General features: G+C 40.7%; 1 protein-coding gene across 2 annotated transcripts in view; it reads left to right on the top strand.

Annotated features, from left to right (window-relative positions):
• The first annotated feature begins 3 nt into the window (after positions 1 to 3).
• Positions 4 to 27,622, top strand: part of psd2 (pleckstrin and Sec7 domain containing 2) — a 73,001-nt gene continuing 45,382 nt past the window's right edge. The window contains exons 1-4 of one of the 2 annotated variants that reach the window (XM_038277633.1): positions 6 to 143; positions 749 to 1,365; positions 23,821 to 24,261; positions 25,554 to 26,312. In XM_038277633.1, the coding sequence (XP_038133561.1) occupies positions 23,903 to 24,261; positions 25,554 to 26,312 (1,118 nt within the window). In that variant the 5' untranslated portion in view covers positions 6 to 143; positions 749 to 1,365; positions 23,821 to 23,902. Of the gene's footprint in view, positions 144 to 748; positions 1,366 to 23,820; positions 24,262 to 25,553; positions 26,313 to 27,622 lie in introns of both variants that reach the window. The other variant, XM_038277632.1, reaches the window with a different exon arrangement.

The following is a 27,622-nucleotide window of genomic DNA, read 5'->3' as shown; positions in this document are numbered from 1 at the left end:
CCTGGATTATCCTGCCTTCCTTTGTCTGCTTGGATCCGATCTGTCAGCTCTGCAGCCTTCTAGGCTTCCACGTCTGAAACTCTATTAGCCGAACAGCTGGAATAATCCTCATTCTCTGGGCACGAACTGAACTGTCAAACCAGGTTAGTGACTCACGCGTTCATAATCATCCTCCTTCTGATTAGCGTGGTCACTAACCTGTGTTTCTCACCTATAGATGTTCCTGCCCTAGCCGCTGATACCGCAGATCAGCTCGTGGTTTTGAATAAAAGCTTTTTAAGTTATTCCACTGTCTGTCTTGCCTGCATTCTGAGACCCTTTGTTCTGAGTCATTATACTTAAAGTGTTCTACTGACAGCTAAAGGGCTGGAGGAATACATTTAGTGTCATACTCTCATTAAATATCTGTCAAACTGAGTGCCTCTGAGATTTAGAAATTATGTTTTGTTAAATTGACATTATATCACAAATGCAATTATTTGGCTCCCTAATCTCACTAAAAGTCTTCAAACCTAATGAATGGTATCAAGACCATTTTTGTGGTACCGAATCCATTTATCACAAGGTGTGTTAATCCCTGCAACATTAAATGATCAAGGCTGTAAGGATAAGAGAAAGAAAGCGAAAGGATAGAATCCATTTTAATTATTTTATCATTTGAGTACGTCACATGTTTAGAGTCATTACTGTCAAACAACAGAATGCAGACTTTATCTACTGTTGCAAAGGTCATGTTTTCTCTTCACAGAAATCAAGTTCCTGTTCAAACCAACCCCAGCATGACCAATGCAGCATCCAGAACATGACAGCTGCAGGACTTTAGACCTTGGATAGCACTAGATCACTCCCTGTAAATCATCTTTGCAGTTTTTTTTCCCTGCATTGTTTATTCCCATAAGTGTCAATGAATAGTGAGACAAATATTCCAACACATATTGAAACCCACGATTTCATGGTGTGATCACAAAGTGACAGAGGAGGGACGGACACGTGCGTAAACACGATTGATGATGGTATGCTGATCTGTCGGACGTCAGCGGGGACACCGAGGGAGCTGACGGTGATCCTGAGTAGCCCGTGGAGCAAATATACAATTCCCCCCCCCCACTCATAAAACGCGGAGGTTCCACGGAGAGGAGGAGACGGGGAGGACGTCCCTGCAGCCAGTCATCATCGGCCGCCAGGACCGCCCGCGTGCCCCTGCCTGCCAGCCGGAGCGGAGGCGCGAGACTCACACCGCGAGGAGGAGGAGGAGGAGGAGGGAGAATAAGAGCCCGTCTGTCAGAGTTATTACCCGGTGTGCATGTAGAGAAGCGGACGAGGAGTCCTTCACTTCCAGTTCCTGACAGGACGCATTTTTCCCCGGTGAGTGAGGATAGACTGCTCTGTTCAGTTTGAGCTACAGCCGCTGCGTCTGTTTGTGTCTCTATTAACCGGTGATTTACTGCTGGATCGGGTAGGATGTTTCATTTTAAAACCAAAAAAAAAAAAAAAAAGTGCATTGGAATGGAGGCTTTGGTTTGGCATCCCCTGCGTTTCCTGCTCTGTGGCGGAATAAAGCAGACTCTCACCGGACACAGGCTAATGAAATGTAGGCTAACTCCAAACGGGGATAAATGTAGTGTAGCGCTCGGGCCGTGGGATTTAATCGAGGTGTTTGTGTGATTTCTCCCCCTCCTCACCTCCTCACCCTCTCACCCGGAGGAGAGGAGGGGAAGAAAAGCGTTTCCTCTCCTCTTTTAGGAGGACAAGTCGCCGTTGAAACACAACCAGGGTCTATTTAGAGGAAAGACACCGGCCTCAATAGAGCTTTAACCGTGTCTCCCAGCCATCACGTTGTCATGGTTACTGGCTCGAGGAGGCTGGGAGAACATGGCTGTCTCGCTCTGCGCTCTCCCTCTCTCTCTCACACACATATATATATATATTTATACTGGGAGACAGATAGAGAAGCTTAAAAAGCTCAGCTATGTTGGCATTTGGTTCATTTTAAGGGGAAAATCTAAGCAAAGACAATTCGCATGATTTGGTCTTGGGTTGACATTACTCAGCAGTCCTTGTAATGGATGTTTGACCCAAAGAGTTTTAGGTTTTCAACAAAAAGACGAGAAAAAAAATCAACTAATATTTTTTATTAAACATATCAGAGTTTGTTTATTTAAAAAAAAGTTAACCTAGGTTTCTATACAAAGGGTAAAAATAGAGGATTTCTATGTTTCTTCTTAGTTCTGCTTCAAAAATAATCAGAATGTTGTTTCCTGCTATGTAATTTTAGTAGAAATTCCAACAATTCTATTTGTACATTTAAAGAAAGCAATAATGTAAAACATTACAGCAAGAAAACTCAACATATAAATAAATTTAGTCTTCTACTCTGCCTACCAGGGCAGGGCTGGTGTTCTGTCATCATACCCATAGTCTATACCCGTTTATCCTATGGAATAAATATCGGTAAGCAGAGACAGCAGTTGCTTATAGGCCCTTGACCTATTAAGGACAGATTAGACTTCTGCAACCGCACACATCAAATGTCGCTTGGGTACGGTCGCGAACCAGTTTTGCTGGTATCCTTCTGCACCATTGGTCTGGAATTTCTAGGGACGCACAGCAGTTTCCCGCCAAAGCACAATGGGGAGCCTATTCGAGAACTCGCGAGAACTTTGGCGGATGGTCACGAGAACTCCGGTGCTGGCGGGAGTGTTTATTTTCCAAAACAACAATGCTGCACCTGCAAGATATCACGGTCACAGGGATGGATCTAGAGTTGCTAGACATAGAAGAGTAATAGGTTCTGTTAATGGAGTTGGCAAAAAGACCAATTAACCTTTCGCTGTAATTGTCCATTGTAGTTGTTCCTTGGTTTTTGAAAATGGGGCGCCCCGGCACCGAATCGAGAAGGACGACCACACAGACACCTGGAAAGGCATACCAAGGACCAATCACAGCTGCTTTTTGTCTGTGCACTTCCGCTTGAGGTCTGCGCGGATTTGCTACAGTCCGCTGCGTAGTCAGGGTTTTTTTGAGGTGCACAAAGAGGGTTGCAGAACCTCTGTGCAGGGGGCGTGGTCACGCCTTGACAGTGCTGAGGCTATGTGTCAGAAGCATATATTGGCCTTTAGTGACCCCATCATTGACACTTGGTGGGCCCCCTACGCAACTGTAGACTAGGATGTCTCTTTGCAGTCGTAATTGTGTAAATAATTCCTCTTACACCCACCTGATACTGAAGTGGCTGACCCCACCGTATTTATACCACAACACATGCCAGATTTCAACATGATGGGGCATGATGAATAGCAAAGCAGACAGTGGTACTTTTAATTACTGTGTTAATAACTGCGTATAGTTCATTAGACGATTGGTAAAACATACACTCATATGTTTCAATCCGCAATAAAGTTCTTAAAAGAAGACTTGGAATTATGGGTAACAGGAAATAACGACAGACATTGAGGTCCATGGGCAGTGGCGGCTATAGTGGTTATGGCATAGAGCTTGGAATCCTGAGGTTCTGAGTCGGAGCCCCATTCCCACAGACTGCCACTCTGGGTCCCTAAGCAAAGTTCCTTAAAGGAATAGTACACCCAAAACATGATTAGCCTTCATTTTCTACTCACCCCCATGCTGAACAACACTCTGGAGTACTTTTTTGATTTCTCAAATGCATCTGGAGATCTGGGAGGCTTCTTGCTGTCTGCTGACATTCAAATAATGGAGGTCTATGGTGCCTGAGGCAGAAAGGTCCATAAAAGTCCACAAAAAACGTGTCAATATTCCTCCATACTGCTCGTCCAATGTATTCCAAGTGTCCTGAGTGGGTAGCATCCAGAATTTACTCGAAACGAAGTCATTTAGAATGTTTTTAGAGCATAAACAGTAGTGTATAGGATTTCCTGAAAGCGCGCGCCTGCGAGTTCACGACGCTACGGAAACCGCGGCAGACCAAACCAGATGAAAGTGCGCATTCAGCTCGGCAACAGCTACCATACAGCAAATTGTAATAACATTGTTGCTGTTACTTTTTTTTGCTATAAGTGTTTATAGTCTACATACCTCTGCTTTGGTCCTTTTTTTTCCTTCCTCTTCTCTCCTTCACTTTCATAAGCTGCTGCTGATGCTTTGATGTTCTTTTACTTGCAATCATTGAAAAGTGTAACACATCAAGGAAGGGCCCGACATTCTTCCACAGTACTTATCCCGTCATCTATGTCAAACATCACTGTCAAAACAAGCGCCATAATAGGAACAGGTCATACAGTCATATCATTGCAAGGAAGTTAAATATTGAGGCTTTATTTTGATGTCTTTTCGAGGCTAATCTCGAGTATTTAAAAAAAATGTATTTGATAATGCACAATTAATAATTTTTTCTTTATTCTGCAAATTTGTGCCCTATCCAGTAGATGGCTCCCCATGCAGCTGCCTATGTTGCCTGTCTGCGAAGCAAGCCCTGCTGCCTGCATTGAATGCTTTAAGCTAAAGGATACACTCTAAAAACCTGAAAAATAGCTAATAGAAATGTTTATTTAAAAAAAAAAGCAAAAAATAAAAAAAAATTTATTTTACTTTATATCTGCCAGGGGTTTAAAACTAGCATGATTGTGGGTTAAGTGTTGCCACAGCAACAAATTAAAAGCAAAGATGTAGGAAGTTGCTTGTGTTCAAAGATCACAAGCTGAATTCTGTACAGATACACATTTTTAAGTGATGCATTAGTTCCCACTATTTAAACTCACCTGCCTGTCATTAAACCCATTTGTTTCTCCTCTGCATGTATAAGAAGTAGGTTTAAAATGATATAGTTACAGATTAAGAATAGAAATGCAAGCATTTAAAGCGAAGCTTGACGGCCGATAGAAGTGACATATTGAGGTGTCCTGGGTGGAGCGGGGTGACTCTTTACGCTTCAGTAGGCCTGCAGAGTCAGACGGAGGCTGTGTGCAAACGGAGACTAAAGGAAAACACACTGGACTGTGCCCAAGTTCCCTTTTCCTTGTTTTTGTGTCTCAGGACTCACAAGCAGGAAATGATGAAATGCTTTTCCTTTTCTCTGCACCTGCACCAGCATTTTTAAAGGTGACTTTTTATCTGCACAGCATGTGTGTGTGTTGTGTCCTTGTTTATGCTGCCTATATAGGAGCTTCTTCTGTGGGTGGTGTTCTCTAACCTTCTGAAGATAAATGAGCCTTGGAATTAGGATTGAGGCTTAGATGCAGTTAATGAAAACAGTAGAATTCAAGGGAAAGGCCTAATATGGGAATAAATCCTAATCTGGTGCAGGTTTGTTTTTGTACATGAGTTTTTCAAACTCAAAGAGTATCGCAAACCTTATACATAAACCAAACTTCTGTGTATTTAGTGTGATTTCAGTGACAAAGTTAAGGACAATTGTCAATTTAAAGGAAATCTTTCTTTCTTTCTTTCTTTCTTTCTTTCTTTATTTCTTTCTTTCTTTCTTTCTTTCTTTCTTTCTTTCTTTCTCCTCTTGGGAGATTAATTGCAGCATCACCATGCCAAAGTCTTAAAAAGACAAACAAATAAACACCTGGTGCTGCTGTAGAAACACCTGCTGCCATAGAATTAGCTAATCTGCCCTCCACTTTTGACAGACAGCAGTTATGAACAGCTCTGATCTTTTAAGAATCCGAGTCAGACCTCCCAAAGTTAGCATTGATCATCACTTTCAGATGTTTGAAATAGTAAAACTCCAGGTGATTAATGAATATCCATCAAAGGTATCAGGTTGTTCTTGTTAATTAACTGTGAGTACATAATTAAGAACTGAAGATGAGCATCAAAGCTGAGCTTTGCAAAGGTTATAAGCACTCCATGCCCTTTACAGCTTCTTTGTAGCGTTTAAGATCAAGTTATGCTCTCAACATTACACATTACAAAAAACATTTTTGTAATGAATGCTAATCTTAGTGTTTTTGTAATCAATGATGCTGGTAACATTGATGACCTTAACTTGTCTCCTCAGCCCTAATTCCTACCATTATTATTAGTGAGGCAGAATATATCTACATTAACATTGGTATAGGCCAATGTTGGTCATTTTTAGACATGTTGGTAAACTGGTCTGCTATATAATAACCAATACATACATTCGCTGGCCACTTTATTAGGTACACCCGTCCAACTGCTCGTTAACACTTAATTTCTAAGCAGCCAATCACATGGTGGCGACTCAGTGCATTTAGGCATGTAGACATGATCAAGACAATCTCCTGCAGTTCAAACCGAGCATCAGTATGGGGAAGAAAGGTGATTTGAGTGACTTTGAACGTGGCATGATTGTTGCTGCCAGAAGGGCTGGTCTGAGTATTTCAGAAACTGCTGATCTACTGGGATTTTCACGCACAACCATCTCTAGGGTTTACAGAGAATGGTCCGAAAAAAAAAAAACATCCAGTGGCGGCAGTTCTGTGGGCGGAAATGCCTTGTTGATGCCAGAGGTCAGAGGAGAATGGCCAGACTGGTTCCAGCTGATAGAAGGGCAAAAGTGACTCAAATAACCACCCGTTACAACCAAGGTGGGCAGAAGAGCATCTCTGAACGCACAGTACGTTGAACTTTGAGGCAGATGGGCTACAGCAGCACAAGACCACACCGGGTGCCACTCCTTTCAGCTCAGAACAGGAAACAGGCTACAATTTGCACAAGCTCATCGAAATTGGACAATAGAAGATTGGAAAATCGTTGCCTGGTCTGATGAGTCTCGATTTCTGCTGCGACATTCGGATGGTAGGGTCAGAATTTGGCGTCTACAACATGAAAGCATGGATCCATCCTGCCTTGTATCAACGGTTCAGGCTGATGGTGGTGGTGTCATGGGTTGGGGGCAATATTTTCTTGGCACTCTTTGGGCCCCTTGGTACCAATTGAGCATCGTTGCAACGCCACAGCCTACCTGAGTATTGTTGCTGACCATGTCCATCCCTTTATGACCACAATGTACCCAACTTCTGATGGCTACTTTCAGCAGGATAATGCGCCATGTCATAAAGCTGGAATCATCTCAGACTGGTTTCTTGAAAATGACAATGAGTTCACTGTACTCAAATGGCCTCCACAGTCACCAGATCTCAATCCAATAGAGCATCTTTGGGATGTGGTGGAACGGAAGATTCGCATCATGGATGTGCAGCCGACAAATCTGCGGCAACTGTGTGATGCCATCATGTCAATATGGACCAAAATCCCTGAAGAATGCTTCCAGCACCTTGTTGAATCTATGCCACGAAGAATTGAGGCAGTTCTGAAGGCAAAAGGGGGTCCAACCCTAATAAAGTGGCCGGTGAGTGTATTTTTGTCTATTTGGCATTTGGTTTTCAAAAGTGGGTTTTCATGACAGTGAATGTGATGCAGCACAAGATGGTGGGTGTTTAACTAAAGCAGAGAAGTCCAGTGGACAGTTTTTTTTTTACAGAGAATAAAGGTTAGGCAATATATGGTGTTAAATATAGCAGATATTGGCTATATAAATATGAGCCAACATGTTCATATCAGTACATCACTAATTGTTCTTTAATATGGCTAATATTACTAAAGAAATAACTGGCTGAGTAACAAAATAATTTATTTAGAATTTTTTTTAAAACAGTGTTTACATTCTTGGGCATCTGAAAACCGGCTTTTTCCTACACATCCACCATGTTGCCTTTATATTCTGTCCTTTTTCTTTGAAACATATCTTATGAATCGGAAACATTAACAGAAAGTGTCAGATCGGTAAATGTAGTTAGTATTGGAACCTGTCACTAGGGTTCGGCATCGAGAATTGATCAGAACCGGTTCAAACCTTAGAAACAATAGTTGATCAGAACCGGTTCCAACCTTAGAATCGATAGTTGATCAGAACCGGTTCAAACCTTAGAAACAATAGTTGATCAGAACCAGTTCCAACCTTAGAATCGATAGTTGATCAGAACCGGTTCAAACCTTAGAAACAATAGTTGATCAGAACCGGTTCCAACCTTAGAATCGATAGTTGATCAGAACCGGTTCCAACCTTAGAATCGATAGTTGATCAGAACCGGTTCAAACCTTAGAAACGATAGTTGATTAGAACCGGTTCCAACCTTATAATCGATAGTTGATCAGAACCGGTTCCAACCTTAGAAACGATAGTTGATCAGAACCGGTTCCAACCTTAGAATCGATAGTTGATCAGAACCGGTTCCAACCTTAGAAACGATAGTTGATCAGAACCGGTTCTAACCTTACAATCGATAGTTGATCAGAACCGGTTCCAACCTTAAAATCGATAGTTGATCAGAACCGGTTCCAACCTTTGAATCGATAGTTGATCAGAACCGGTTCCAACCTTTGAATCGATAGTTGATCAGAACCGGTTCCAACCTTTGAATCGATAGTTGATCAGAACCGGTTCCAACCTTTGAATCGATAGTTGATCAGAACCGGTTCCAACCTTAAAATCGATAGTTGATCAGAACCGGTTCCAACCTTATAATCGATAGTTGATCAGAACCGGTTCCAACCTTAGAATCGATAGTTGATCAGAACTGGTTCCAACCTTAGAATCGATAGTTGATCAGAACCGGTTCCAACCTTATAATCGATAGTTGATCAGAACCTGTTTCAACCTTAGAATTGATAGTTGATCAGAACCTGTTCCAACCTTATAATCGATAGTTGATCAGAACCGGTTCCAACCTTATAATCGATAGTTGATCAGAACCGGTTCCAACCTTATAATCCATAGTTGATCAGAACCGGTTCCAACCTTATAATCGATAGTTGATCAGAACCGGTTCCAACCTTAGAATCGATAGTTGATCAGAACCGGTTCCAACCTTAGAATCGATAGTTGATCAGAACCTGTTCCAACCTTATAATCGATAGTTGATCAGAACCGGTTCCAACCTTAGAATCGATAGTTGATCAGAACCGGTTCCAACCTTTGAATCGATAGTTGATCAGAACCGGTTCCAACCTTTGAATCGATAGTTGATCAGAACCGGTTCCGACCTTTGAATCGATAGTTGATCAGAACCGGTTTCAACCTTTGAATCGATAGTTGATCAGAACCGGTTCCAACCTTAAAATCGATAGTTGATCAGAACCGGTTCCAACCTATAATCGATAGTTGATCAGAACCGGTTCCAACCTTATAATCGATAGTTGATCAGAACCGGTTCCAACCTTATAATCAATAGTTGATCAGAACCGGTTCCAACCTTATAATCGATAGTTGATCAGAACCGGTTCCAACCTTAGAATCGATAGTTGATCAGAACCGGTTCCAACCTTATAATCGATAGTTGATCAGAACCTGTTCCAACCTTAGAATCGATAGTTGATCAGAACCTGTTCCAACCTTATAATCGATAGTTGATCAGAACCGGTTCCAACCTTAGAATCGATAGTTAATCAGAACCGGTTCCAACCTTTGAATCGATAGTTGATCAGAACCTGTTCCAACCTTATAATCGATAGTAGATCAGAACCGGTTCCAACCTTAGAATCGATAGTTAATCAGAACCGGTTCCAACCTTTGAATCGATAGTTGATCAGAACCGGTTCCAACCTTTGAATCGATAGTTGATCAGAACCGGTTCCAACCTTTGAATCGATAGTTGATCAGAACCGGTTCCAACCTTAAAATCGATAGTTGATCAGAACCGGTTCCAACCTTATAATCGATAGTTGATCAGAACCTGTTCCAACCTTTGAATCGATAGTTGATTAGAACCGGTTCCAACCTTAGAATCGATAGTTAATCAGAACCGGTTCCAACCTTTGAATCGATAGTTGATCAGAACCGGTTCCAACCTTATAATCGATAGTTGATCAGAACCGGTTCCAACCTTATAATCGATAGTTGATCAGAACCGGTTCCAACCTTAGAATCGATAGTTGATCAGAACCGGTTCCAACCTTAGAATCGATAGTTGATCAGAACCGGTTCCAACCTTATAATCGATAGTTGATCAGAACCGGTTCCAACCTTAGAATCGATAGTTGATCAGAACCGGTTCCAACCTTATAATCGATAGTTGATCAGAACCTGTTCCAACCTTAGAATCGATAGTTAATCAGAACCGGTTCCAACCTTTGAATCGATAGTTGATCAGAACCGGTTCCAACCTTATAATCGATAGTTGATCAGAACCGGTTCCAACCTTATAATCGATAGTTGATCAGAACCGGTTCCAACCTTAGAATCGATAGTTGATCAGAACCGGTTCCAACCTTAGAATCGATAGTTGATCAGAACCGGTTCCAACCTTATAATCGATAGTTGATCAGAACCGGTTCCAACCTTAGAATCGATAGTTGATCAGAACCGGTTCCAACCTTATAATCGATAGTTGATCAGAACCTGTTCCAACCTTATAATCGATAGTTGATCAGAACCGGTTCCAACCTTAGAATCGATAGTTGATCAGAACCCGTTCCAACCTTAGAATCGATAGTTGATCAGAACCGGTTCCAACCTTTCAATACTACCTAATTCCAGCTATACGAATTAGCCTTATTATTATGTGCATAACAATCTATTTGTGCTGCGGCATTTAAAAATGTGGCTTAAAGTTAATTAAGGAAAGAACCAGCCGGCTACCTGAGACACTGCCGATGAGATGATATTATGTAAAGGACGGCTCACAGCCAACATGATTAATCACTGCCGCAGTCAGCCTTCTCTTTGACCCGCTGCCCAGGGGTTGTGCTAAGGTAGGCTCCCTGAGGGAATTTGTTCCTCTTCGAATCTTGTAGCGCAACTTCTGCAGGGAGAACGGAGCGTTTTGTTATACATATTTACTTACTTTACATCTTAACAGATACCCGCCTTGTTTCCAACGCATTCTGGATACACTGTTAAGCTCCTTAGAGCTGTAAAACATGAATAATTTTTCACATAACTTCCTCAGTTGTTTATTTTAGTTCATTTGGAATCTGTTTCACATGACCACACTAAATGATGGAGAATGTAATCTGATAGTTCCTCTGTCCAAAGTAAAACATCACTACTATTCAAGTTGAGTTGACCTGAGGAGCAGTAAACGATGCTGGGAATTTAAACTCTGTCGGGAAGTGGAAGAATAAAACCCCAGAGGTTTTTCTGTCAGGTTATATCAGTTGATTGTGACGCACTGAACCATCTTGAAACTGAACTCATCAACCCACTGTTTCTCCTCTTTCTTCTTCTTATGTTTTATGGTGGTTTGTAAGCAACCTTAGATGCATGGGTGCCTCCAATGGAAGTGTTCACTAGCTGTTAAATCTATGATCAATATTCCCGATGCCTCAAAATACCTCATGCTTCTGAGTGGTCAGGTAATGAAAATACCATCTTGTTACTCTTTTATTTTGTACCCTTTTATAACTAGCATGGATTATTTGCTTTAAATTATGTTAGCTCTAAAACACTTTTTATTTGACTTTAAAACATACAGCTAGAGCAGGGCTTCAACTTCTTTCAGTTTCTGACGCACAAAAATATTTCTGAAATGGAAAAATTAGCCAAACTAGTGGTTCACATTGCAAACAATTAAAAATTCTATTAACAATAGGTATAATGGTAATAATTAAACATAAAAAACTATGTATCTGGTTTACTTAATCTTTTCAAGTGATATTTCCATATCTTTAAACAGATAAATACGCTTAAACAGTATCACAGATTTGCAATTTTAATAGCTGGATGAATCAATGCTCTATAGCAACGGTTCGACCCCCACAGCTTCCACTCTGGGTCCCTGAGCAAGACCCTTAACCCCACACTGCTCCCTGGGCGTCGCACAGTGGCAGCCCACTGCTCGCTAAGGGGATGGGTTAAATGCAGAGATACATTTCTCCAATGTGAGCTCAATAAAAGTTTGATCGAATATTAACCTTTCCATGGCCTGATCAAAGTCTGCTTCTACCTTCAACCTTTGGCAAGACAAAACATTGATATTCACTGATGAGCTCCACTGAGACTGACTGATCCTCAGCTGCGTTTAAAGAGGGAACATCAGCTTCTTGACGCTTGTAGAGCTGTACTGTTCGCCAGCAGACCTGCAGCCTGGATTCCAGTAAAACATGGTTTTATAAAATATTACCCGGTGTAATGCAACAGCTACATGATTTTTCTTTAACAGAAATTTGGAAACCCATGTATTATTTTCTTTCTCCTCTTTAACAGAAAATAAAATAAACAAATCATATCCATCATTGTTTTTAGTTGAAAAAGAGTGTATAAACAATAGAGGTGTAAAAAATACAGCAGCCCATTGTAAATAGAGAAAGAGAGTAATGGAATAGGAGGGGGGGTATCCTGTGGTGTCTTTAGTATGCAGATCCCATGTTACCTATTAGTCCCTTTGGCAGCTTCATAAATTACTTTTGACAGCTAATTAGTTCTTAATAGAAAGTATTGATAGAGTCATCCTGGTGGGTCTAAGGGTTTACAATCACTGTTGTAAAATCAATAGCAACCCTTGACCCCTTGAGTATTTACTGCACCTCCCTACAGTTTTTATTTCTCCCCCAAAAAAGAAAACACAAACCACTCTTATAAAGAAATATGTTCCAAACCATCTGAGAAGAGTTCAATCCTCTCACTATCAGTGAGTCCACTGATGCATCAGCACTGCATCCCTCACTCCTCTTGTTTTTCCTGCCTTTTAGTAAAAAGACTCAGTGAGCCTCGCAGCACAAAGGAAGAACCGGGCATTTAAATGGGCATTTAAGGAGTGGCGGCCCTAGTGGTTTGGGCATAGAGCTTGTAATCTAGAGGTTCTGACTTCGAGCCCCACTCCCTGAGCAAGACCCTTAACCCCACACTGCTCCCTTGTGTGCCGCACAATGGCAGCCCACTGCTCCCCATGGGGATGGGTTAAATACAGAGAGTTAATTTCGTTGCTCTGTACTTGTGAGAATGTAATGACAATAAAAGCTGGAAAAAATAGAAGGATGGATAGGAGGACGGACGGCTGGACCGGATAGATAGAGATTAAGCAGATTAAGTCAATAAAGTCTCATAGAGCAAAGCATGATTTTTCTCAAGCACAATATTTAGGCTGTAATTCATAACATTGCTCTGTGTTAAAGCTCCTGCTCCTGGTTTTAGTCCCAATCATCCAGCTCTGTCATTTGTCGAGCTCACAGGGAATCCAGGGTAATCTCCTCCACCCCATCACCTCACGGCCATCAACATAAGACTGCTGTTAAAATCCCTTAGAGCTCTGCACAATGGGACTGTAACTCAGATGTTTGTGTTCTTTATTGGTATAAATTAGTATTAAATGTAAAATTTCATTTGAATTAGCTTGATTATCTTTTATTTATTAGTAGTTTTTGCAGTTTCCTCATTAGGCTATCTAGGAATTGCACCACATGGTAAAACTGTGACCTATATTAGAGTGTGTTTTGAACTCTGGGCTCATCTCTATATCAATTCTCTACTGTATTAGGGCTGGACAATTAATTTAATGTGTAATATAACTGCAATTTAATGAAGAAAATTAGTTCCCAATTCAGATGGACTCAATTCTTTGACTTGTAAGACATAATTTTTTTCACTTCAGCTCTTTAGGTGGTGGTAATACGCTAAAATGGGATTTTCCAAAACACAGAGCTAAAGCAAGCGAGAAGTAAGCAGTTTTCCACGCAGCGGTATAGTCCCCTGACAACAGACTGTGGACAGGAGAGCATTCAAGGCCATGAAAACAATGAAACCCTGGAGCCAAACATTAGTGTGCTGGGGATTATTACAAAGGAAAATCTAAGTAACATCCAAAAAAAAGGTCAAAAATTATTCATCAAAAAACGATTTTTATTCATACTGTTGCAAAGTTCTCTTATATTATTTTGTTTAAAGTTTGTTTTGTTTTCAAATAGCTGTATTGTGTCTGCAAACAATAATTAACCAGGTTATTAATGTGCATTCAAAGAGCGATACAGTGGTTGAATATTGCAATGGTGATATTGAGGATTACTTTACATCTACCTCATTCCCTCATTTTTATCTCGATTCAAAATTAAATTTAAATTCAAAAAATGCTTTTTTAATCCCGACAGCAAGTTAATTGTCACTATTCTTACTTTACAGGCTTCTTTTAAAGTGGCCCTGTAGATAGCTGAAGAAACAATCACTGTCTCACTAAGACCATCCTCTGGGTTTTATTTAATTTAAGGATAATCGTTATTCCATCTCTAGAGAATCCATAACAGTCCCCAGAACAGAACTTGCCCTTTTTATCAGCTTATTGGATTTTTTTAGAGTCGCTGGCTATGATGGTGGTACCAAACCACTCTCCACAGACTTATTAAAGGGAGATTTTACTACAAACACTGAAGGATCAGAGGAAGTACAGTCTGCCCTGTCCCTTCCTGAGGGTAGCTTCACTGGATAACAGTTTTTTATTGTAGCGTTTCCTAACATCTATAATCCTTCAAATTGTGTCATTAACTTTCAGGGAGAGATGTGGATAGAATACAAAAATTATAGTTCAGTAAACGTAGCACTGCCAAAAATGACTGTGCATTGCACCGGAAGTCTGACGTGTAGGAAATGAAGGGCTACTCAAGTACTGAGTAACTGATCTACTTATTAGCCATGATCATCACAACTTACTTCATATTTTTGAGTAAATAAGAATAAAACTTACTAAATAAATAGCTACAGTATGTAGAATAGGTTAGATAACTAGTACTACTACTGTTTACCCTGTTTTCACTCAATCTCCAATTGACACAGCAGACTCAGCAGATGGAAAATAATATTTAACCAATAAGCTTTGAGTATAACCAAGAATAAACTTTTCCTCAATGGTGAATATTTGTCCAAAACAATCTTGTTTTCATTACTTCAATCATTCAACAGTGAAGTTACTCACAATTAATGGAGTACCTAGAAATTTTAGTTAAGTAACAGTAAAAAGTACACTTTAAAGCTGCTCCTAAAAGAACTTTTTTTTTTTCAAGAATCACGGCAGTAAATGTAACTAGTTACTAATCACCTCTGCATTCAGGATCAGATGATTGTTTCATATCATGACATAAAAGTGTCACACATACTGTATTCATTCCCTGTTGCTTGTACACAACGCCAGTGGTTTCTACTACCTGGATGGATCAGGGAGGTCTGAAGGAATGAGGATGTGCCCTCCTGTTTCAGAGGCAACTCTAGCATGGGGGTAGAGCCTCTCTGCAGTCTCCCTTCATTTCCTACTTAGTCAGTGCGATGCCTCCTTCTCCTATTCTCCCTTCACCTCAGCACAGTGGCTGGTCTGACCCTGCCTTTTCTGACTGACTCATCTGAGTTTTTGACTCTGCATTGCACCGGAAGTCTGACATGTACATAATGAAAAGGAATGGTTTGAGTACTGGCCCCTGTGGTGTTCCTGTGCTGCTGACACATGGCCCTTTAGTCTCAAAAACCGGGATACTAAATCCTACACAGAAAAAAGGGTTTCTAAAGCACTGAAATTCCTTCCATTAGAGCCTAGTAAGAATTGCATCCAACACATTCCTTGGTGTTTTTAAGCACTGCACAGCCTGATATTTGAACAAATAATTACATCATAATTATATTGGGCACAGATTCAAATTTCCCAAATTGGTTTAGTTCAGTAAATTATTCATTGTGATTTCTTTTCATTTAGTTAAAGATATCACAAAATAGTAGCCTAGTAAACTAGCCCCACCTGCCGGCGGCCAAATTCATTTTTGCCTGGGAATTTGGTCTAGCCTCGATCAATGCCCCAGGCCCTAGAACAATGGAGTGCTCCATTGAAAGTTAAAAGTTCTCTTTTCATTGCTGTTGTAATATAAAAGTACGTTATAGCATCATTAGAGGCGAGAATATACTTTAAAGCATCACTATGTGGTCCATTTACCGATGTAATGCACAATAAAAAAAACTATTTCCAAACTTAAGATGACCGCAGCAACCAGCGGACCTCCGGAGCTAACGGCAGCCAGGGTTAACCGCAGCCCGTCTGCAGTGGCCCGCTGGCTCTGATGGCGATTTTTGACTCAGCTTTGGAATCAGGTTTGGAAGGATTAGACTTGGGTTTTTTTGTTGAAACGTGGGCAGGAATAGACTCTACGCTCATTCATTTTTAAGTAGGACGTATTCGCAGTTTTACCAACAGGCTGTTTGTTTACACTCCCCCACCAGCTTTCTGTCACGCTTCCTACGTCACAGTCAGTTGCGCTCATTGGTCAGAGCGTTGGCCAATAGGCACAGACATTGTTTGAAAAACAACGGGTTGGTCTCATCAACAATCTTCCGATGTATCGTTCATCGGGGACAGACTAAATTAAATTTTTTATCTCAGATTTAATCTGGTTTATCAGGCTAACAAAATAGGAGTTTTACTTGGATATTGAAGACAACAAAGCCCTATTTACACTTCCCTTTTAAAACTGTGCAGAGAACAGTCCGAGAACGGTAATCGAGATAACTTGAGTGTAAATGGAATGCAGCTGAACTGGACCCTGCTAGACACAACTGAACGGCGCTAAATCTAGTACTAGTTCAACTGTCGGGCTCGGCACGGTTCAGTCGTGGCTCGGTTCTCTGATAACAAAGAGTAAATAAGAAGACCGGATCATCTCCTATTTATAGTCAGCTGGTTTCAGAGGTTTTGCGCCGTGTCCGGCTTTGCAATTCACAGATCTCTTCACCAGTTCAAAATACGAACTTCTTCTCAGCCCATTAACAATAAATGGCATCAAAAGAGCCCGGTGAGACCTCGGATGATGCCAAGACCGAGGCTCTCATTAAAATTTGGGCGGAAGATGCCAACAGGTACATAAGTTCCTGAATCTTATTGGCCCCGCCATTTTTGTTTGCGTAATTCCCAAGCTGTAATAATGTGTAAATGGCCATAAGAACCAAGCTCGGCACGGTTAACTAATCCATTCTCGGACTGAACTCTGCACGGATCGGGTTCAGAGGGGTATTGATAATGTGGCATAACTCTGTGCTTTTGTTAAATAATAAATTAAGACTTAAACTTTGCAATGGGAAATGAAAGGACACAACCTACAGCACATGTGAAGGTAAGCTAATGCTACCTACTGCTAGCTTGCTTTAATAGTGCTATACGATATAACGGTTTTTAGTTATTTAAGTAATATGTGATTAGTGACCCCCCCAATCAATCAGGGATCGAAGATCCGCTGACATTTATTTTCACTGCAACTTTGAACGGCTTGAATATCAAGCAGGCAAAGCAGTTACTCATGGAAAAGTCAAAAATGCTAATTGAACCACTGTGAATCTGTGTTGGTACTAGAGTAAATGGAGCATACAACAAGGTGCAACAGCAAAGAGATTTGCACAAAATAGAAATTAAAGGTGCAAATTAAAGCAGAGTTTTCAAAAGAGAGAAAAAAGTTTGCATTGAGCTTGTTGGGAACAGTGATGGTTATAAAGTCTTCCAACTGCTGGTAGGAAGAATCTGCGATAATGCTTCTTTGTGCATCTATGAGGCGTTGAAGGAGCACTACAGTTCAGCAACAACTTCATGCCAAAAGGATCTATGCAAGGCTTTTATGAATCAATATTGCACCATTCAAAGAAAAATATTTTTTAAAACACATCCCTAACAAACATTTTCTTTTCCCACCCCTGTTCATTTATTCAACAACTTCCTTTATTACCGCCTGCTGTTGGTTTAATACAATACAGCTAAATAACATTAATGAATGACAAATATGATGATTTGTTGTATAAATTATGAAAATGAAGATCCCCTGATACAAACTTAAAGAATCCTAGCTGACTAGATATTTTTAAAGGAGACAAATCAAACCATGTCTGACTTGTCTGCCTTGCCAATTAGATTGATGGATGGTTGGTAGGATGCAACTCATGTGCTTAATGTGATCTGAAAGCATGGCTACTAAATGCACCAATACCGATACTGAAACAAGAAAAAATCACTAGTAAAAATACAAAATGCCTTAAGGGTGAATCATCCAAAAAAATGTAAGCAACATGTTCATCCCCTTATTTGTTGTACAGAATCAATATTATCATCGCTATTTCACATTGGAGGACATGTTTTAACATGTCCCGTCTATTCATAAAGGTTTGGAGTCTTTGCTTCAGAATAAAAGCAAGATATTTGTTGATGTAAAAGGTTCCTCTGTGGTTTCATTTCAATAAAATGGACTTCATGCCTAAAACGACATTAGATTAAATAAACACTGATTCTTCCAGACTTCTGTAGCATTGCATCTCTGCTGCCTGTAGAGACCAGTCATGCTCATCAGTGGGGATTCTCAGTGGACTGCGGCACGCCGTCTCAGAGATCAATAAATTAGAGCTGTGTGTGTGTGTGTGTGTCTGCCTCTATTCTTGGAATGTGTGCGATTGTGTGTACGTGTCCACGTTTAAAAAAATAAAACAGACTTTTTTGAAGGCAGTTTGGATCTTTATTCCACACCAGTCTTACTTGTTGGCCATGTGTTGTGGAAGGGTTGTTTGAGTGTTGTCCTCATGATTGGCAGCTGGTCTGATTCCAATTAAAGGAAATTGATAAGGCTTAAGAGCCACTGGTGTTTGGGTGACAAAAGCAGGGCGCAGAGAGTCCTTCCTGACTGACACACAAAGGCGCGGAGACAAACACCCCGTCTCACCATCTCCGGCTCCTTCCGTCCATGTGGGATGCCTTTGCACATCTGCGTTCTTTATCTCTCCCTCCTCTGCAGCCAGATTCATAGTTCCTCTCACTTCCTCTTCTTTTTTTTCACATCGGATAAGACCCATTTCACTCAATTAGGGCTAAATGAGAGGCTGAGATGGAGATGAGAGAAAGTGGAGTTAGACTGTGAGATAAGCAGCAGACGTAATGTGAAACAGATGAAGAGGGCAGAGTGGGAGGAAAACAGGACGCAGGAGACGCAGAGAGACAGAGAATTCCCACTTACCGTGTCTGGTTTCATAACTGCTCACTCTTTCCATTTATGGCGACGTGTCACTGTTCTATTTCTGCATATCTGCGAGTTCATTTGACTGCATATTAATATGTGCAAATTCTTGCCTGAGAAAAATGCAGAAAGGATGCAAATTGCATATATTTGCATGATAGTATTTCATAGTATGCATTGAACTGAAGCCAAGTTGGAGATTTTGAACAGTCACTGAGTTTGGGATTATTCTGAGATCATACTAATTCAGCTTTTGAAGAGAGTCAGAGGATACTAATCCATGAATGATTTAGGCCCGCGGCACTTTTAGACTCATTCTGCTGAAGGGAACATTTCTCACGATGTGAAAAATGCAGTGAAAGATTTCATGCAGTGGAAAGTATGACTAAAAGTAAATGATGCTGCAGATGGCATATGCTAAAAGCATTGGTTTGCAAAATATATAAATAAAACGAGTAGGCTAATCGCTGATTATGGATTCCGGAAGAATTTTGAGTAATCTGCCAGAGCGTCCTTTGAGACCAGAGTGATATCAGAGGATCAGAGGACACATTAGCAAAATCTGTCTTTTCATAAGTGTGGTGTATTTATCCTGCATTTCATTGGACATTTCCATAGCAACATGACATCTGAGAAAGCAAAATCTTCCAGTTTTAACTGGAGGCTTAAAATGACGGGCTGATGTGTTTAATTATTTCAAGCATCTGCATGATTTGCATCGTCATTTAGCGTCTCTGATGAAACATTTAGCGAGCCTGTACAGTAGCTTCCTTGTGCTCAAAGCGATCGCAACATCAGAGAAACAAAAGCGGTTCACATCTCAGCCTCTGTATCTCGGCGCCGTTTCTGTCTGCTTATTTGGACTCAGAAATGCTAGAAAGTTCTTGAGAATCTGCAGGATTTGATGGCAGATTAAGGAGTTCATTTCTGCCTAAGTAGCTTCTTACCTACATCTGCATGCCGCCAGAAGAGCTTGAAGTGGCAGTAAATATTTTACTGCAGTTGTGCAATGAGTCCCTCGCCTCAGATGAGTCAGCAGAGATGAAACTCTGAATCGGACGGATTGAGTTCCCTCATGGCTAAGCCTTAGCCTGCAACAGAGCTGCCATAATAACAGACACACTGTTTATTCAAAGCTTAGACTGACAATGCATAATCTTTATCATCACAGAAATAAAAACTACTTATTAGAACCCCGAACTTCTTTTTATTTTTCACATCATAATGCTTTGTTTAATATCAATAATACCAAAGCTAATATGCTTTTTTCAAACATGTATTTATTTATGTATTTTGTTCTTAAAGTTTTAGGGAAATCATTTTTTTTTTATTTAACCAGGGAAAAATATCCCATTGAGATTAAAAACCTCTTTTTCAAGGGAGTCTTGGCCAAGAGGCCTCCCACATTAAAATAAATGACAGGTACATAAAAAACATATCAATTATATATCATTGAGGCTGCTTCAAATTCTTTCACTTTCAACTTAAAAGCATTTAAAGATACAAAATCAGTCAACTTCCAGTTTCTTTGTAAACAAATTCCACACACAAGGAGCTGCATAGCTAAAGGCTTTCCTCCCTAGTGCTGCGCGGGCAAATGGAATAGTAATCATTAGATCTCAGGGCATATTTAGATGTCAAATCATTCTGGCTTATACATGTATATAAATGTACTCTTTATTTGACTACCGTATATTGTCCCAAAATTTAGAAAATTTATATATATATAAAAAAACATCCTGTCTTTAAATATCTTTTTTTTTCGTTATCTAATGCAGGCCAGTTAGTTATAGGTCAGCCTGAACACCTAAATTCGGCCAATCATATATCAACGGTCATCCGTCAATCAAATTTTTTTGGTCATAGCATCTTGATTCATATGTCACAGCTAATATACGCAACGGTTGAAATATGAAATAAGAATCATTTCCTTTCCCATTGAGTTCCGTCCCAGTGTTCACGGGGATGGACGTCTGTGTCTTCAGCAGGCGTAGAGCTAACAGAACTGGCAGCGTTGTGAGGCGAGGGCTCAAACATGTATGGCTGTAAGCCTTCTACACCAAACCAAGCTTCTGCCGCCCTGGCGTCCTCTTCCACAACATCTTCGTCCCCGCTTTCCTCCTCTAAATAAAAAATGTATGACGGAGGAGACTCATCCACGACCTCCGACACTAAACTCTCCTCCTCTTGCATGTTTCCTCTGTCCATAGCGTTCCTTGACAGTGTCGTTTCTAGGTCACCATTTTAGGGCTACTTGGTCCCAATGGAATTTCCCATTGGGAACCTACTAGCACTAAGTTACTAACTGGTTAGCAACGATGCTTCTGAGACACCAGCTACAACCAAACTTGCTTGCTAACCTTCCACCACAACAATTCCACCCCCTTGATAATTGACCATCACATTTACTATATTCACTCGTGTAAAGTTGTGCACCACTCGGGAGGATTTGGAAAAATGCAACAGTTTGAACAGCCACTTCCCTACGACTTTAATGCATAAACATAAGAAAATTCTAAGACACATATAAAAAAGAGGCATAATATCAATATAAAAGAAATGATCAAATTGCTCAGAGTATATCTAAGGATCTTGCCAGTGATCCAAGAGTAGAAATGCAAACTTTCTCCTCTTGCATCACCACTGCAAATATGCAACACTTGTTAATAATAAGTTGGCCTAAGGTGGGAATTCAGGACACTGATGTTAAAACAGGAAAGCTTCTCACTGTACATGGTGGATTCCATCCCAAAAGACATCAGAGCCACCATTGAAGATGAAACATCCAAGCTGCAAGAATACATCAGGAAGATGGCCCAAAGGGATGAATGTCTCAGTGGAAGCTGGAAATGAAGGAACTGGAGGAACCATCATTGGAGGAAAAAACCCTGCATGGGATAATCCCCTGACAGATAGCTGGAGTAATTGATATGATCAAATCCTACCAATGGCTAGAAAGGGCTGGGCTGACGGACAGCACAGAAGCACTTATTGTGGCAGCTCAAGAGCAGGCCGTGAGCACCAGAGCAATAGAGGCCCAGGTCTACCAGGCAAGATCGCAGGTGCAGAATATGCAAGAGGCCCCAGAAACAATCCAGCATCTCATAAGCAACAGAGGGCAGCCGTAGTGATCAACATGGCCACCACATTTGGAAAAAAGAACATGAGAAATACCAATGCCTCATGGAACAACTAGAGAGAACCTAAAAGGTGAAGACAATTGTAGAGGAAGCCTGGAAGATGAAGGCAACACTAGGTGCTGTGGTCATAGGAGCAATCTGAGCAGTAAACCCAACACTGAAGAAGCTGCTCCAACAGTTACCTGGAGAAACATCAGAGATCTCAGTCCAGAAATGTGAAGTCATAGAGACGGCTAAGATACTGAAAAGAATCATCAAGCTCCCAGGCCTCTGGTAGAGCACCCCAGCTGGAGAAGAAGGAGCCAACTCACCCCACCCAGGACTACGAGGGGTGGATGAGACAGTAGTTTATGTATAAATAATCCAAATTATTCTTTTTTTTTTGTCTCCAAGGAAAGGAGTTTCTCCAGACCTTCCGAAATTCATCTAGTTATTTTTTCCAGGACCAAATATAAACACATTCCTTTTAATTATTGTGCCATGATACAGGTTGTTTCAGTTTTCCTCTACAGGCTGCAGTGCGTTAACCCTCTGGAAAACAAATATCTATTAGAGATGGTATGCTCTGCCGACCTCTTCACCACTTATTTCACTTTTTACACTTTCTTACAAAGGATTAGTATTTGGAATCATTTCTATATTCATGGAAATTAAGATCCTTTCTAACGCTTCCATTTAAATCATGAGTTGAAATGGTGTAACCTGGCCGGAGTAACATATATTCTAGGTAAACAATAGTATTTTAGAGTTTTTGTTTATGGTTTGTCTTTGTTCTGAACTACATGATTCAGATCATTCTTCCCTTGTTATGTTCTCCTCACGTCTATCTTCCAGGCTTCTAATATATGATTCTGCTAAGTGACTTACAAAGACTTAGTCTTAGACAAACTTTATTGTCATTTTGTATACACAGAGTTTACACAACATGAAATTTCGTTTATACAACTTTCCGAAAGTGAATTAGCAGAAGCTTAGCAGTGAAAAAAACATTTCCATTCCTAAAGTGCAGCAGTGATCAAAATGTAAACAGTTTGGGAGAGATATGGTGCCAAAAGGCATTGATGTGGAAGTTCAGAGCAGTGCAAAATAAATAAATCAGATGCATAAGAAAGAGGTTGTACGATAGAGAAACTTGCCACCTAGGAATTCTGCAGGGTTTTATCCCAAAGTAGAGAGGGGAGCTAGTTTCAGACTGTAACCCTGTCTGCTCAGTATAAAGCTCTTAAATTAAGATATTTGACTAAAGCCAACATTTAATGTGAATTGAAATTAAATCCAGGCTCATTCTTGCTCATTCAAGTTCTAGCAGTAAAAGCTAAAATCTCTACGTTAACAGACGACCGATGCACAGCAGGATTATGCTACCCGGACTCTGTGTGGTTTCTACTTTTTCTTTGTCTACAATCCTTTACTGCCTGCTGTCTATATTTTTTTTTCTGCTACAGTAATGTCCCACTGATGCTCCAGAAGTCAAATCTGTTCAAGGCATGGGCCTAAAAAAAAGTCAACAACATAAACATTTGATTGTGCCGGTACTTCAGCTGAGTGGTTCTGTGACATGGGTAACTTCTGAAAAGTAGACTTTTCTATTTAGGCATTAGAGGATAACAGATTTTGAGAATTTTATTGTTTGGAAACCATTTCATGTCAGCCTGAAAAATGTCTTGCCATGTAAGCCTTTCATTCCAGTCGATATCAATAATTATTCACTATTTTATGTTTTTCCTGTATATAATAAGGATCGGGGGGGAAAACAGACAAAGCTAATATTTCTCTTTTGTTCCAGCATCCTCCCTGGTTGGTGAGTGGCAGCTCTGGTCTTCACCTCCAGCCAGAGTGGACCGTCACCCCACTCTGAGAAAGGCACCATGACTCAGGAGGGGCAGGCCCTGCCCACTCCCACCGCACCAGAGAACACGTTGGGGCCTGACGCAGCAACAGCCACGACTGATCCACCTACAGGAACCCACAATGAGGAGGCTGAGGACAGGTCAGAGGCTGTGGAGAGGGACCACAGGGAGGAGGCCATAGCAAGAGAAGAGTTGGCACAAAGTGAAGGAGAGGGGAGGGCAGAGGGGAAAGACCAGGGAGGAGAAGGTGAGTTAAATAAGGAGGGGGGAGCTTCCACTGAAGAAGAGCATCATCCGAGCAAAACAGAAGAAGAGAATAATGAAGATATTCAGCTATCTGCAAAGAACGAAGCAACTACCCCTCAACCAATGGAGCGGTTAGTGAACACAAGCATCCATACTTCATTCATTATGTAGACTGTAGTAAACATCTTAAGAGTTTATTTTGCAGCAAACATTGTCCACAGCGAAGTTTCCTCGAAAATCATTAGCCTAGATTGGATTAAGATCCAATCTTAAGCCATCTGATTGCTTTATAACAATTGATTTACTTCTAAGTATCTCGTATATATCAGTAAGTCTTCTCTAAACATTCCCGTCGTCTTTCTTGTTTTTTCCCCACTAACTTCAGGTGTAATTAAGGTTGTTCTCTTTGTGTGTTTGGATAAATTAAGCTGTTACAAACAGCTGGTGTAAATTTAATGTCAGCGACTTCCGGGTTTTGTCCAGGATGTTTTTTTAATCCTGGTGGTGGGTTGCCCTGGGGGGAGAATTACACCTCCAATTGTTTTCATTCTCACATTGATCTGTGCGGTAACCCATTTGAGGTCCTGGCCAGATTCCTTGCGCTTATTTTTTTCTTCCCACTCTTCCTCCCCACTGCTCTCCTCTGCCTCACTTCGCTCACCTGCACAGGAAGATGCTCCCTCCTGCTCTGCCTCTACAATTTTCTCCCTTTCTCACCTCCTCAGCCTGTATACTTGTCTAATATAATTGCACAGTGTTTTGTTTCAATCACCAAAATCTCATAAGGAATATCTAAATATCTAACATGTAATGGTACAGATTTAAACTGCATCACCATAAAGAACAATGAGCATCCCCATCCTACGTCTTTTCATCAGCTTTTTCTGGTTCCTTCCTCATCTTTTGAAATTTAACATAATGGAAAAAATAACCTGACTTAATGTTGTATTTCACTGTTCAAAACTGATCTCAAACATTAGGCATTAAGGTAAAAGGGATACAAATTAACTGTGTTACTGTTGTTCAAATGCAACAGACACTCACCGGCCACTTTATTAGGTACACCTGTCCAACTGCTCCTTAATGCAAATTTCTAATCAGCCAATCTCAGGGCAGAACTCAATGCATTTACGTATGTCAAGACAATCTGCTGCAGTTCAAACTGAGCATCAGAACGGGGAAGATTTGTTATTAAATGCTCAAATTAATCTAAAATTAAGGCTGTGGTATTTATAACTTGTGACCAGAACTGTAAGTGTTTCTTTCAAATAACTAACCATGTTGCTAATTCAAGGGAAATGTAGTAAAGGATATTTTTGCTTAATCACAGCCATCTTAGCTGTTCATTTGTTTGAATGCGTGTTAGGCTATAAGACATCCTGTGAAGGTAATTTCAAATGTTCTTTTCTTCCCATTTTAACAGACTTGCAAATGGTATGAGTGAGAACGAGGATGAAGATGCTGTTGGCGAGGAGGATGGAGAAGAGAGGGAGGGACTTCCAAACTTGGACACTTTCAGCTCCAACTTTGAGACGACTGTAGAGCAGGCCGACACAGAGGTGGAGGACGACGAAGAGGAGGAAGGGCCCCAGAGAGATGAAACAGATAACCAGGACACTTTCAGCTCAGCGTTCGAGCAGATTGTAGAGCAGGTTGATGTTCCCGAAGAAGAGGAGAGAGAGTCTGAGGAAGAAGAAAAGGAGAAAAACAAGGTGGTGGATAACAAAGATGGCTTCAGCTCCACGTTTGAGCGAATTGTGGAGTCTGCATTGCTAAGGGGCGGCACATGCTACAGCAGCCTCGACTCTCTGGACGTTCTGTCACTCACTGACGAGACGGACAGCTGCGTCAGCTTCGAGGCACCTCTGACGCCGCTCATCCAACAGAGGTTGCTGTTGCAGGGGCCTGAACCCCTGGAGCTGGAGTTGGAAACCGTTCAGGAACAAGAAGGGGCTGAGGCTGGACCAGATGCCCTGGATAGTGATGAAACGACTGAGCCGAGCTCAGTGTGTCCAGCTGGATCGGGTGGTGCCATGGGGGGGAGTCCATTAAGGACAACCATCCCGGGGAGCAGGTCGGAGTTTGTACTGAGCCAGCCTGGACGCTGGGCCATTCCCAATGGATACCACTCAGACTCCCAGGGAGCCACTGAGGGCGGGGGAGCCATGACCAGCTCTGTCAGGTAAGGAGGAGGTAGTGTGTCCGAATGGTTTTAAGAAAATAAAATGCTTCCCCAATAGAAGCAGCTTACATGAATAAACCACGCTAATCTGACTTGTACAGCATTCTAAGTCTGCAAAAAAATAGAATCTGAAAAGTAGTTTTACTTTAAGACTTTCTTATTTTTCAGGTTTAAAATTTTTTTTTTAACAAACTTTATGGTCCCAATTGAGTTCCATACAAAGCTAACTATACTCATTATTTCATTTGCATGCTGCAAGCTAGTTTTGCGTTTATTAAAGAAAAACACAAAATAGTTTTCATGCTAATTGCTGCTGCAGATTTCTGTGTAGTTTTATCCCTGTTTTTTCTTTTGTAAATGTGGCCACACTCTGCTGCATCAGAATCCATCCATCCATCCAACAATCCTTTTTCCTCTTTACTGCTCTGTAAGGTTATTAATTGCCTTAAAATTAGATAATTTTCCTCTGCATGTTTCAAAGAGATTCACTCTAACATTGTTCTATGTCTTTAGAATCATATATTAGCAATTAGCTCTGGCTGTGTTGCTAGAATTATTAAAACAATAGTTTCTGTGTCTAAGATTAACGGATAGTAGATTCTTACATTGACCTTAAGATTTCCAAAAAAGCGTCTGAGATTTCTTTAACTCCATATGGTTTAAAAGGAGATTAAAAACCCTAAAAGATAAAATAAAATTTCTTGAATATGTTCAGCCTTCCTGTTATCTGCTAAAGGTTTTCCTCTCTTCCAGGACAAACAGACATGATTTGACATTTTATAGGAAGTTTTTTTTTTTTTTTTGATAGCTTCCTATATCTTTATTTCTAAAAGATACAAAACAAACAAAAAAATCACTCACACTAAACCTTTTGTTGTGGAAGGAAGCTTTTTTAAATTTTTGGTTGACTTGAGTTAAAATGGCCGACTAACTATGATGTTATAAGTAGGGATGCTCTGATCACTTCCGAATCAGACTCCAATAATTGAATTTAGATAGCTACAGATCCCCGTACATTTCCAATACCAGAGCTCTGTTTGTATGGATCTAGATCTATGGTCTCAATTTTCACAAATACACATATATGATTCATACATGTGCAAGACAAGATCCAGCATGATTCACACAAGCAAAAAAATCTTCCCGCTGTTCTTTTTCCTGTTTGGTGTTTGGCGATTGCGGATCTTGACCTGGCCTGGGGGGTCATCCAACGTGGAGTATTTTCTTGTGATTGGCTTATACAAGGGAGCTTTGTGATTGGTGGCAAACCATCCCCTGTTTACAAAAATGCATCTGTGTATCGAGGCATG

The sequence above is a fragment of the Cyprinodon tularosa genome, unplaced genomic scaffold (assembly GCF_016077235.1).
Source record: "Cyprinodon tularosa strain WSP-4 unplaced genomic scaffold, ASM1607723v1 ctg133, whole genome shotgun sequence".
Taxonomy (NCBI): Eukaryota; Metazoa; Chordata; class Actinopteri; order Cyprinodontiformes; family Cyprinodontidae; genus Cyprinodon; species Cyprinodon tularosa.
The sequence above is the reverse complement of the archived record's forward strand: the minus strand, read 5'-3'. Positions and strand labels throughout refer to the sequence as shown.